Raw genomic sequence first — 12,972 nt, forward strand, 5'->3', positions numbered from 1 at the left:
TTACCTCATTTTCACTGGCATTTACTATTTTAGATATCCACTCCCACGGTGGCTGGCAGGGGAGCCCGGAGCCCAGCTTCTATTCCAGGTTCCAGTTCAGGGGCCCTCTACACAGCAGCCACGGTCTGTTTCCTGCACCTTGCTGTCTTTCCCTGAGCCGCTTCCATAAATCCTTGCCTTTGCCACTCCCCTAGGTTTGCCAGTCTTTTCACTCCCTTCTCCCAGGGAGCAACTTTAGGCAACTTTGTCTCTGCAGCCCCCCAATATTCCTTCCTTCTCCCAGGGAGTGACTGCAGATTTCTCCTTGCCTCCTCCTCTGCTCCCAATTTCCTGTCTATTGTAGAAGCCCCACCTGTCCTTCACACATGATGTTCTCATTAATTAGCTACCTCCAGCCTAAAGCTCCCCTGTTTGCAAACCAATCAGCTGATTTGCCTCACCTGGCCTAACTCCACTCTTGCAGGGCCAGTGTAGGGAGCACACCCCATCTCTCCACGTAATGAGGAAAGCGTCTCCTAGAGATTGGGGATTGAATCTCCATCTAGAACAGAATTTCCTATACTTTGTGTTTGCTGCTATGGCGAAAAGGTTGACCTCTGGAAATCCACAAGCTAGGAATGTTTTGTTGAGGACACAAGAGATAAATGTCTACTCAGGCTATCTGCCATGCTGTTTGTATCCATGGGAGATAAGAAGCCAAGATGATTATTCGCTTGGCTATGCACCAGTTCCAAAACTTTATTGCTTTGGTGCAGAGTGAGGGGAAATGTGTTCTGCCCTGCTGATGGATATACTACACACATGCTATGTTGTGATGATCTTAATGGACTTGATTTTGAGTAAGAGAAGAAAGTGGTGGCAAGCATTTCTGACCACCCTTAATTCCAACAGGTTGATGCGAAAGAGTTGTTCCTGTTGTGGCCTTTTGCCTTGGACTGTACATGGGCCCAAATGGGATCCTCAGCCCCAAAAGGTAAGCATCCAGTGTTAAGAAGAATGTAGAGGGATTCCAGGTGAACAGGATTCCTGCATAAATTTTGGATGGATTCATCCACTAGATGAGTGACTTTAGGACCTGACTGGATACAGATGTGTGTGCTTGTTGGGTATAAAACAGTACTGAGCCACTCCTGGAGATGTCAAAGATGCCGCCTGGTATTTTGTGTCATAAAAACACAAGCTGCCATGTGTCCCACAGTTGCAGACATGTCCTTGCTGGAACTTGAGGGCTCTGCTACATACACACTTTGTATAATGTTTTTTAAAGTACGGAACCTGTCAAGTGGGAGATGAGCTTTGCCCATTATCAAATCCAGAAGCGCTTCTATAAAGACATTTTGTTGGGTAAGGAGTCAAGATCGATTTCTCGAGATTTATCTTCCTTCCTTCCTGAAATTGTTTGAACTGCTTGACCATACCTCCTGATATGACCGACTCTGGAGGAGCTAGTCATTGAGGTAGGGAAGACAGTTATTCCTAGATGATAGAGGTATGCAGCTATTACTGCAATGATTTTTGAGAACACCATGGGGGTACAGCGTCGTATACAGTACAGGTAATGACTGCAAGTGAAATAAAGAAATCTTTTGTGAGAAGGACAAAGCACTACGTGGAAATAGACATCTTTGAGGTTGAGGGTCAAAGTCATTGCCAAATTGCAGGGAGGGAATAACTCCGAGGGACACCATTCTGAATTTCAAATGTTGGACATGCTTATTCAATTGCCTGAGACCTACTATTGGCCTCCAACCCTAATTTTTCTTAGGTTTCAGAAAATATCTTGAATAGAACCTTTTTCCTATGTATTGAAGTGGGACTGGCTCTATGGCTCCTAGACTCTGGCGTGATGAGATCTCCTGTGTCAGCAACTGCTCTGAGAGGGGGTCCCTGAAAAGGAATGGGGAAAGGGGTTGAAAGGGCAGGATGGAGGTAAATTGGATGGTATAATCTGAAGTAATGGCCTCCAATACCCATTTGTCCAATGCTATAGCCTCCCACCTTTGATGAAATAGAGAGGCAGTGACCAAATTGAGGAAGCAGGGTTGTATCATGCAGCTGAGGAAACCTAGTCATTTGGTGGTCAGGTCTCATGACCAAACCAGCAAAACTGGCGTTTGCATGATGGTGAAGGCTGGGATAAAGCAGTCAAGGTAGTTGCAGGCTTTTTCTTTAAAAACCTCAACAACTTAAACTCATTCCCTGTTCTAAAATTACCAACAGGGCTGGAGTTAGTCACTCCACTTCAGCAGTGTTCTTGAGACTCCAGCTACTCCAATGCTTTTTTTGCCTCTGTCTTCACGAACAAGGTCAGCTCCCAGACTGCTGCACTGGGCAGCACAGCATGAGGAGGAGATGACCAGCCCTCTGTGGAGAAAGAAGTGGTTTGGGACTATTTAGAAAAGTTGGACGAGCACAAGTCCACGGTGCTGGATGCACTGCATCCGAGGGTGCTAAAGGAGTTGGCGGATGTGATTGTAGAGCCATTGACCATTATCTTTGAAAACTCATGGCGATCGGGGGAGGTCACGCATGACTGGAAAAAGGCTAATGTAGTGCCCATCTTTAAAAAAGGGAAGGAGGAGGATCCGGAGAACTACAGGCCAGTCAGCCTCACCTCAGTCCCTGGAAAAATCATGAAGCAGGTCTTCAAGTAATCAATTCTGAATCACTTAGAGGAGAGGAAAGTGATCAGGAACAGTTAGCATAGATTCACCAAGGGCAAGTCATGCCTGACTAACGTAATGGCCTTCTATGAGGAGTTAACTGGATCTGTGGATGAGGGGAAAGCAGTGGACGTGTTATTCCTTGACTTTAGCAAAGCTTCTGATACAATCTCCCACAGTATTCTTGCAGGCAAGTTAAAGAAGTATGGGCTGGATGAATGGACTATAAGGTGGACAGAAAGCTGGCTAGATCACGGGGCTCAATGGGGAGTGATCAATGGCTCCATGTCTAATTGGCAGCTGGTATCAAGCAGAGTGCCCCAAGGGTCGGTCCTGGGGCTGGTTTTGTTAAATATCCTCATTAATGACCTGGAGGATGGCGTGGACTGCACTCTCAGCAAGTTTGCAGATGACACTAAACTGGGAGGAGTGGTAGATATGCTGGAGGGTAGGGATAGGATGCAGAGGGATTTAGACAAATTAGAGGATTGGGCCAAAAGAAATCTGAATAGGTTCAACAAGGATAAGTGTAGAGTCCTGCACTTAGGACGGAAGAGTCCCATGCACTGCTACAGACCAGGGACCGAGTGGCCAGGCAGTAGTTCTGCAGAAAAGGACCTACGGTTTACACTGGACGAGAACCTGGATATAAGTCAACAGGGAGCCCTTGTTGCCAAGAAGGCTAATGGCATTTTGGGCTGTATAAGTAGAAGCACTGCCAGCAGATCGAGGGAGGTGATCATTCCCCTCTATTCGGCACTGGTGAGGCCTCAACTGGAGTACTGTGTCCAGTTTTGGGCCCCACACTACAAGGAGGACGTGGAAAAACTGGAAAGAGTCCAGCAGAGGGCAACAAAAATGATTAGGGGACTGAATCACATGATTTATGAGGAGAGGCTGAGGGAGCTGGGATTATTTAGTCTGCAGAAGAGAAGAATGAGGGCAGATTTGATAGCTGCTTTCAACTACCTGAAAGGGGGTTCCAAAGAGGATGGATCTAGACTGTTCTCAGTGGTAGTCAATGACAGAACAAGGAGTAATGGTCTCAAGTTGCAGTGGGGGAGGTTTAGGTTGGACATTAGGAAAAACATTTTCACTAGGAGGGTGGTGAAGCACTGAAATGGGTTATCTAGGGAGGTGGTGGAATCTCCTTCCTTAGATGTTTTTAAGGTCAGGCTTGACAAATCCCTGGCTGGGTTGATTTCGTGGGGGATTGGTCCAGCTTTGAGCAAAGGACTGGACCACATGACCTCCTAAGGTCCCTTCCAACCCTGATAGAATCTTGGAATCAAAGACTATGATACTTAGCCAGTGATTCCAGTAACCTAGGGAAGGTGGAAAATAGAGCAGAGTGGGATCTTTGTGCTGATTGAGACCTGCTAAACTTCCTTTTATTTGCAGGCATGTAGATCCCTAAAGACTTAAGTGTTGTCCTAGAGCAGGTTATGAATGAGTCATCCATGGAATCTGCAAAAAGCTTCTGGCCACTGAAAGGTAAATCTTCCACAGTTGATTGATTCCAGTGAAGCCAGTCTCTTAGTAGTAGCATTCTTTGGTACTAAGTCCTTTTCCGCTGAGATATGGGACTTAGTTGGAATCATAATACGCTTCATGGTTCTGGAAGTACTCAGAGCCTCACCAGCACTCCTCTCAGGGCCTGAGGTCTCCTGTGACTGGATCTTACTTGATAAGGAGCTCTGTATTGTTTTCCTCCTCTTATCTCCTTCCTTTCCCCATATTTTGGGCAGCTGTAGTAGGGAAATGTTGTTATCCCTTGGAAAAACTGATGGATTCATAAGACACTATTTTCTGGGAAAAGGGAAAGCTACTATAAGAAATTATTACTAGTAAAATTTTCAGATGAAGATTGGGCACATATTTATTCAGCTATGTAGGTAATAGTGCAACAGCTTCCAACTAAATGCAGAGCATTTTAAAATTTTGTTTTGATACTGTGGTAACAAATACCACAATAATGCTAACAAAACATCTGTTTTGTAAATAATAATTTGTATACTTGAAATGTTTAATAAATGTTTTAAAAGTAAGCAGGAGTATGTAGGGATTTGTAATAGATTAATTATTTCCTCTCAATCTCTATTTTTAGTACTAAAAAAGGGGAACAGGTAGCATCTCTAGCAAAAAAGTCATACACGATTTCAGGTGATGAGAACCCAGCATATAGCATATATCACTAATCTGCTTCTAAACATGTACCTCAGGAAGTCCTCAGCTGGGACCCTGGCTACCTATTCTCTCCAGAACTTTCAAATAAAAAAACTTGGGTTTTTATTTGATGGAATTGGGATGGATTAGTACTCCAATACTCTTAGTGGCAATGTACTACAGTACCCTAAAAATTATCAGTATGTCTGCTTCATAGTATTGATTTTGGTGCAAAGAGATACTTTCTTGATTCCTTCATTTATGTTTTCAATACAGAACATATCTTTGGGAAAGCTTATTGGTATCAAATCTAGTCCTCGGTGCTACCAATGCTAGTAGCTACTAAAATGCAAGGGTACAAATGTGTCAGTGTAATTATGTCTCATTTCAGCTTGGTGTGCAGTGACCATGGTTGCGTTGAAACCATAAGATATCATTATAGTAACATTTTAAAGAAATTATCACAGTATTAGAATTTACTATATTAGGTAAACACATACCCTGCAATTTGCTGCCTCCAGTTTCGATACGGATCATAGAGACTTTCACAAAAAGCCAATGCGTGTCTTACAAACTCTTCTATAAGTGACTGATCTGCCACTTCTTTCTCTTTAGTTTTGCTTTTTAACTGAGAGAAAAGAAACAATTATGACCAGAATCCTTCTAGGAACACAAATTTTGTGAAGGAAGAAGTCCACCAACAGAGTTAAGGCTGGGATTCTCCAGAGACCTTTAGGGTGTTGGGCATCTGATTCTCACTGACTTTTAACGGCATATCTGAACCTGCCTCACTTAGGCTCCTTTGAAAATCCCAGCAGAAATTCCTCTGCTTTACTGAGATATGCAATATACAATGTACTAAAAATAATCATCAACTCAAAGGTTCTACTATCTTCATGATATACGTGCATAACACTCACTGACACTAATGACAATTTCACGTGTACACTGTGGGGAACAGACCTCCACAATTTTAAATATTCCCTACCCAAATACTTCCTATGTATTGCTGGCATTTCAACACGCACCATAAACTGAAGTACTGAAATCACCTCCTAACTACAGAAACCAATTCTTCTGAAATAATTCTTTTAACTTCAATTGCTTAGAACACATTTTAAAACTGTTCCATTAAGACTTTTCAGATATTTGTAAATAAGCAGCGGAAAAAAATGCATTACTGATCAAGTACAGGGATCACTACATATAAACATGCAATGATTAAGCCTTCTCTTCAGCCTTTCATTAAATTCTACACTCATCCAACTTAGTATAAATTCTGAATACTTGGCTATTCTAGAGTACTCTCAACTAAGGATTGTAAAGCCCTTTTGTATATATAAATAAAAGAAGCCTTAAATCATTGCAGTAACATGGGTAGGTATTGTTGTTTTGATTTTAAAGATAGAAAACTGAGGTACAGAAAGAATGTGTGACCTGCCTAAAGACATACAAGAAGTTTGTGGCAGAGTTAGGAAGAAAATCCAGACCCCTAGTTCCCAATCTTGAGCCCTCAATCCTCCTCCTATGTTTCTAGCAGCAGTATATACGAGAGTTGTAATTCCACGTACCTGCTGAATGTAGAGTGTAGTCATGGTGATGATATGGTTAATGTAGGAGCAAGTCCCAATTTCTTCCACATTAGCCAGATTTCTGTAGGAGCAACATGAGCCACAGTTGTTTGTATATTGTAATATTATTTGAACAGGCCCCTGAAGCTTTTTTTAGCATTCAATATAAAATAGTACATGTCGATACTTTAAAAATATCCACAAAACTAATATACTGTAATGTTTATTCCTCTCACATTAAGATACTATACATGTGTGTCTTCCAGCTAGAAGAAAATCAGAGTACAATCAGAGCTCCAGTCATGTCTGTTTTATCTGGAATCTCAGATTTCAGAAGTTAAATTGATTCACAGAACATTTAAATAAACAAAACTCAGAAATGGAATCTGGTACCAAAGACAACAATTATTCCTCTGACATCACTAAGAAAACTGGTGGCTTAGTCACAAATGGTTTCTAAAACTCCGAGTGAGTTTTCCACAGACCTATTATCAGTTTTGGTTTTTTTTCTTTTAATTAAAAGGACAGGCATCTGAGTGTATATTTTTAGAACACTACACAAAACATAAAAGGCAAAAGAAAACCACCCCTGCTTGCATATTGTAGGTGTTACAAACACACTTCTCAACCCTTGAGGCATGTGATCTAAAATAAGGAGTTCAGTGACAAAAAAGAATATTTTTTCAATGACTAACTAAAATTGACAAAGAACAGAAATCTAAAGCTACAGCTACTGTTTCCTTAACATATCCTTAGGCCTGGTCTACACTGGGAGTGGAGGGGTCGATGTAAGATACGCAGCTTCAGATATGGGAACCGCATAGCTGAAGTCGACGTATCTTATTTCGACTTACCTCTCATCCTCACAGGACAGGATCGACGGCCGCAGCTCCCCCGTCAACTCCACTACCACGGCTCGCTCTAGTGGAGTTCCAGATCGACGGGAGCGCATTCGGGGATCGATATATCGCATCTAGATGAGACGCAATATATCGATTCCTGATAAATCGATCACTACCCACCGATCCGGCAAGTAGTCTGGACATACCCTTAGAATTTTTACGCAATTTGGGCACAACTGTCTCTTGCTATACAGTGCCTTTTCATTGTTCTGGCAGAGTGAAAGGACCACAAGGTTGGAAATGGTTCCTGAGGAATATCCTTAACAAAAGGAGATTTCTCTGGCCAGAGTAGAGCTGGGTCCTTTCTAGACAACATCATGGGGACATATTGGAGGTGAGGAGTGTACATGGCCAGTGAGAGAGCTATGCTCATTTTGTAGATATTCCTCAGGGGACAGTTGCAGAGTGTAAATTAGAGCAGCTCCGTCTAAATAGACATTGTTAGAGATAAAACTGTTGTATTCTAAATTGTGTTAATGAACAATTTAAAATTTTAGAGGAATGGACATTTTAGACCTCTACTTATATGGTTGTTTGATATATGGTTAAGAATAGCACAAAAAAAGAAGATAAAAAAGTTTCAGAAGATGCCAGTAATATAAAATAAAATATTTTCCTAAACTAAGGGACATGTAAATATGTTAAGAATATGAATTAAATTTTCCCTGGACAGTTCCCTTGGAAGTTATTTCATGGCCAAAAACATATTAGCAATCTTTTTTTTTTTTTTAATCTTGTTTCTGTTATGTAACATACATTTGAACTTTCAAATACAAATAATATGCTGTCATTTTCTCCACTCAGTCCCTTTCTCATCATGGCCTTCTTTATCCATATTATTGTTTTTTTCCTTTCATTATACCATGTGTTTTGACTGCAATATGGAGTCTCTCTGTCTCTACTGGGCAATCTTTTGTCACACTGCATGTGTATGAAGAATCTATATCTATATTGTTATAAGTAAATCAAGATTTCCCAGACAAAACAATACACTGGTGAAAGAAGCAGCCAGACCAAATAAATACCTGCAAAGGATAATAAAGAATTTGACAAGTAAAAGTGATAGGGCTTGTTGTTCCTCCTCTAGTCCATCTGACATTTTTTGGACACATTGTAGCAGCTGAAGCCTCAGGACCTGCAGAATGTTATCAGGAAGTAGTGATATTCCAGGAGGTACATCATCCACCCTTTAAAAAAATACACAAAATAATTAATGTATGTAAATGATTTTTTTTATTTATACATTTTGTGTATTTGTGTGCACTGTTGCAAGCCACTGTAATACACATGTTCCTAAACTGGGGCTATTGGTGGTTCACAAATATTTGCTGGTTCACAAAAAACTGCCCGGTCACACTGTGCCGGCTCTTCCTCCTTGTTCTCAGCTGCTACATTGTATTGAAAGGCAGCTAAAAATACATTAAATAGTTTTCTTAGCATTACTTGTCCGTGTAAGTAACTGCTGTAGTCACCACAGGAAAAACTAGGGGAACTGGTCCGTGCAATCCCAAATCAAGGAGAAGGTAATACAAAATATATTAAGGTATGGCCACCCTATTAAAAATTTTTACAATCACTGGTACTGATCAAAAGTAACTAAATAAATACAATATTAACTACAAAGTAGCCACTGAAGCCCAATTACCAAATATCCACAGTGAAATTTTTCAGTATCTTAAGTATACAAGACACACAAATAAGAAATTTAATGGGACTATTACATGTGAGAAAATTGGAAAATAAGGGGTCTGGCAGACAGAAATCTCCAGCAATCCATCTGATTCCTGGCACTTGGCTGGTGCATTAATAATTACTGCCCCATCATTACTTGTTTCTGGAGATCAAACCAGGAAATAGATTTGTTCCTCTACTTATTTTTAAAAAGCAAAGAAACAGAAAGCACAATACTATTATGTTGGCACAATCAATGTATCAGAGTCCTGCCATGCCCAGACTTTACTCTAGGGAACCATCATGCATTCTCACCAGTCGATCTTCCTATGTTCAAAAGATTTGTGTAAAATATCAGAGAGACTCAGGAGAGGAAAATTACAGACAAAAACAACAGCAAGGCCAGAATACACAATACTGCTACATAGATTATTCTGGTTCAATAACATCCTGGAAATGCTCAGATGGGTTGGAGCAGCAATGTTTACTATAGGCTCCTTCTGTCATTATTTCACTTGCAGGGAGTGCAGTTTTCAGTCCAAGAGCTGTTCATTCATTCTTTAACCTGATGAAGAGATGCTCTGTCGTGTCAGCTGTCTGACCTACGGAGGATACTTCAGGGAAACATATGGGAAATAGTTTTGGGAAAATGAAGAGCTGGCAACAACTGGAGGACCCAGCCTGCAACAGCCTGTAGTTAGAACCAGATATGGTAAGCGAGAGAAATCAACCTCCAAAATCAGATCCAGCTCCAAAATTGGAACTTTATGGAGGGGGGGGAACAACTATTCAGATGATACCTACCAATATTTAAAAGGAAAATACAGCACTATTTGGGGCCAAAATAATTTATATCCGTTAGCACTGGAGAAGAAATCTCTGCAGAGGAAAAGAGGGGAAATTGATATAGTTTGCTAAACCAACCAGAGACTCTCTCCCCTAAGTAGAACCCACTGATATATATGTAAACGTGTATTTCCAGAATATTAGTGCCATCTAGCTGAACTCAAAGTACTCATATACAGCACAGCTCTGCACACTCTTCTGATCCTTTAGAACGCTATACAAATGCTGTCTGAAGTAGACATACAGAGACAGAGCAACTACTACCTTTCACACAACCTCCAAAAAAGAAATGCATCTTTCTGTGAAGGGAGCCTCCTCTTTCTAGATACCAGGGTATATGCCCACATTTTGCATAAGTCAATGTACACAGAATCCTTCACAGGCCACAAATTTCTCTATTGATAATTTCAATTAAGCTAGACAGGTAGCTTTCCAAAAAGGCCAACTGTAGTTTCTCAGCAAGAGGTTTACATGCTGCACAGTAAAGTAAGCAGCAACTCTCTCCTGCCACACACCACCACCCCCTCCCCCGAAGACAGAGTGACCAGATAGCAAGAGTGAAAAATTGGGACGGGGCGGGTGGTAATAGAAGCCCATCCAAAAAAAAAAAAAAAAAAAAAAAAGCCTCAAATATTGGGACTCTTCCTATAAAATCATGACATCTGGTCACCCTATCCAAAGATAGGCTGACTGATGAGACAGAGGGGAAAAAAAGCCGCAAGGAGCAAGACTGGAAGTTATTACCAATTCCACATTTTCTGTGCTACTGCATAAGCCACTGCGAAAAAAATTATAACAAGAGATTGTGTGCAGAGCAAAAAAAAACAAAGTCCGTTTTTGTAGAGCTGCTCTGACTGAAAATATAATACAAGTTTATTTGAAACAAGCAAGATTTCTTATCCCTCATGGAGCAAGATTTTAGCATATCACCACTGCAAATCAGTCAGATTTGTGGAGACAATCTGACTGATTTGCTGTGTACATAAAGCACAGTATCAGTTTTTCCTAGTATAGCTAGCTGTGTAAACAAGACTATTTCAAAGGGGAATTGGAAAAACTGGTATTAACCGATGTTTGGTTTTAGTATGTATTTTTCTCTTAAAGACATGGGTCAGAAGTTCATCCACAAGCCAAAATAAAAATCTAACTTGTGTACTGATTCACTAGCCATCTCACTTCCTTCTCCAGAAACACAGATCTGAGCCTCAGGGTACGTCTACATTACGGGATTATTCCGATTTTACATAAACTGGTTTTGTTAAACAGATTGTATAAAGTCGAGTGCACAAGACCACACTAAGCACATTAACTCGATGGTGTGCGTCCACGGTCCGAGGCTAGCGTCGATTTCTGGAGCATTGCACTATGGGTAGCTATCCCGTAGCTATCCCATAGTTCCCGCAGTCTCCCCCGCCCCTTGGAATTCTGGGTTGACAGCCCAGTGCCTGATGGGGCAAAAACAGTGTCGCGGGTGGTTCTGGGTACAGCCTTACCCCCCCCTCCGTGAAAGCAGCAGACAACCATTTCGCACCTTTTTTCCTGGGTGAACTGTGCAAACGCCATAGCACAGCAAGCATGCACCCTGCTCAGATCAATACCGCAATCTTGGACGTTGGAAACACCTCGTGCATTCTCGTGCAGTCTATACTGAACCAGGACCTGCAAAGCCAGGCGAGGAGGTGGCGGCGGCGGCTACGGCAGCGCGGCAATGAGAGTGATGAGGACATGGACACAGAATTATCTCAAACTGCGAGCCCCTGCGCTTTGGAGATCCTGCTGGTAATGGGGCAGGTTCTAGCCACTGAACACCGATTTTGGGCCCGGGAAATAAGCAGAGACTGGTGGGACCACATAGTTTTGCAGGTGTGGGACGATTCGCAGTGGCTGCGAAACTTTCGCATGCATAAGGGCACTTTCATGGAACTTTGTGACTTGCTTTCCCCTGCCCTGAAACCCCAGAACACCAAGATGAGAGCAGCTCTCAACAGTGGAGACGCGAGTGGCAATAGCCCTCTGGAAGCTTGCAACGCCAGACAGCTACCTGTCAGTCGGGAATCAATTTGGAGTGGGAAAATCTACTGTGGGGGCTGCTGTGATGCAAGTAGCCAAAGCAATCATTAAGCTGCTGCTACGAAAGGTTGTGACTCTGGGGAACGTGCAGGTCATAGGGGATGGCTTTGCTGCAATGGGATTCCCTATCTGTGGGGAGGCTATAGATGGAACCCATATCCCTATCTTGGCACCGGAGCACCAGGGCACCCAGTACATAAACCGCAAGGGGTACTTTTCAATGGTGCTGCAAGCACTGGTGGATCACAAGGGACGTTTCACCAACATCCACGTGGGATGGCCAGGAAGGGTTCATGACGCTCGCGTCTTCAGAAGCACTGCTTTGTTTAAACTGCTGCAGCAAGGGAATTACTTCCCAGACCAGAAAACAACAGTTGGGGATGTTGAAATGCCTATAGTTATCCTGGGGGACCCAGCCTACCCCTTAATGCCATGGCTCATGAAGCCATACATAGGCAGCCTGGACAGTGGTCAGGAGCTGTTCAACTACAGGCTGAGCAAGTGCAGGATGCTGGTAGAATGCGCATTTGGCCATTTAAAGGCGCGCTGGCGCACATTACTGACTCGCTCAGACCTCAGTCAAACCAATGACCCCTTTGTTATTGCTGCTTGCTGTGTGCTCCACAATCTCTGTGAGAGTAAGGGGGAGACCTTTATGGCGGGGTGGGAGGCTGAGGCAAATCACCTGGCCGCTGATTACGCGCAGCCAGACACTAGGGCGATTAGAAGAGCACAGCACAAAGCGGTGCGCATCAGAGAAGCTTTGAAAACGAGTTTCATCACGGGCCAGGGTACGGTGTGACTGCTGTGTTTGTTTCCCCTCCATGAACCCCCCCTCTTTATTGACTCCTTCCCTGTAAGCAACCCACTCTCCCCATTCGATTACAGCTTGCTTAAGGAAATAAAGTCACTATCGTTTAAAAATCATGTATTTATTATTAAAAAGTAATTATAAAAAGAGGCAGAGAACTGACAAGGTATCCCGGGTGTGGTTTGGGAGGAGAATAGGAGGGAAGGAAAAGGCCATTAAACACATTTCAATGTAATGACAGCCTTTTGGTTGGACTGTCCACGGGGGTGGAG

General features: G+C 42.5%; 1 protein-coding gene across 1 annotated transcript in view; it reads right to left on the reverse strand.

Moving 5' to 3' along the window:
* NBEAL1 (neurobeachin like 1) overlaps positions 1-12,972 on the reverse strand; it is a 142,394-nt gene that overhangs the window by 100,622 nt on the left and 28,800 nt on the right. Inside the window, 3 exon segments of the mRNA XM_030580909.1 lie at positions 5,330-5,457; positions 6,401-6,482; positions 8,328-8,489. Coding sequence (XP_030436769.1) covers positions 5,330-5,457; positions 6,401-6,482; positions 8,328-8,489 — 372 coding nt within the window.

The sequence above is a fragment of the Gopherus evgoodei genome, chromosome 11 (genome assembly GCF_007399415.2).
Source record: "Gopherus evgoodei ecotype Sinaloan lineage chromosome 11, rGopEvg1_v1.p, whole genome shotgun sequence".
NCBI lineage: Eukaryota > Metazoa > Chordata > Testudines > Testudinidae > Gopherus > Gopherus evgoodei.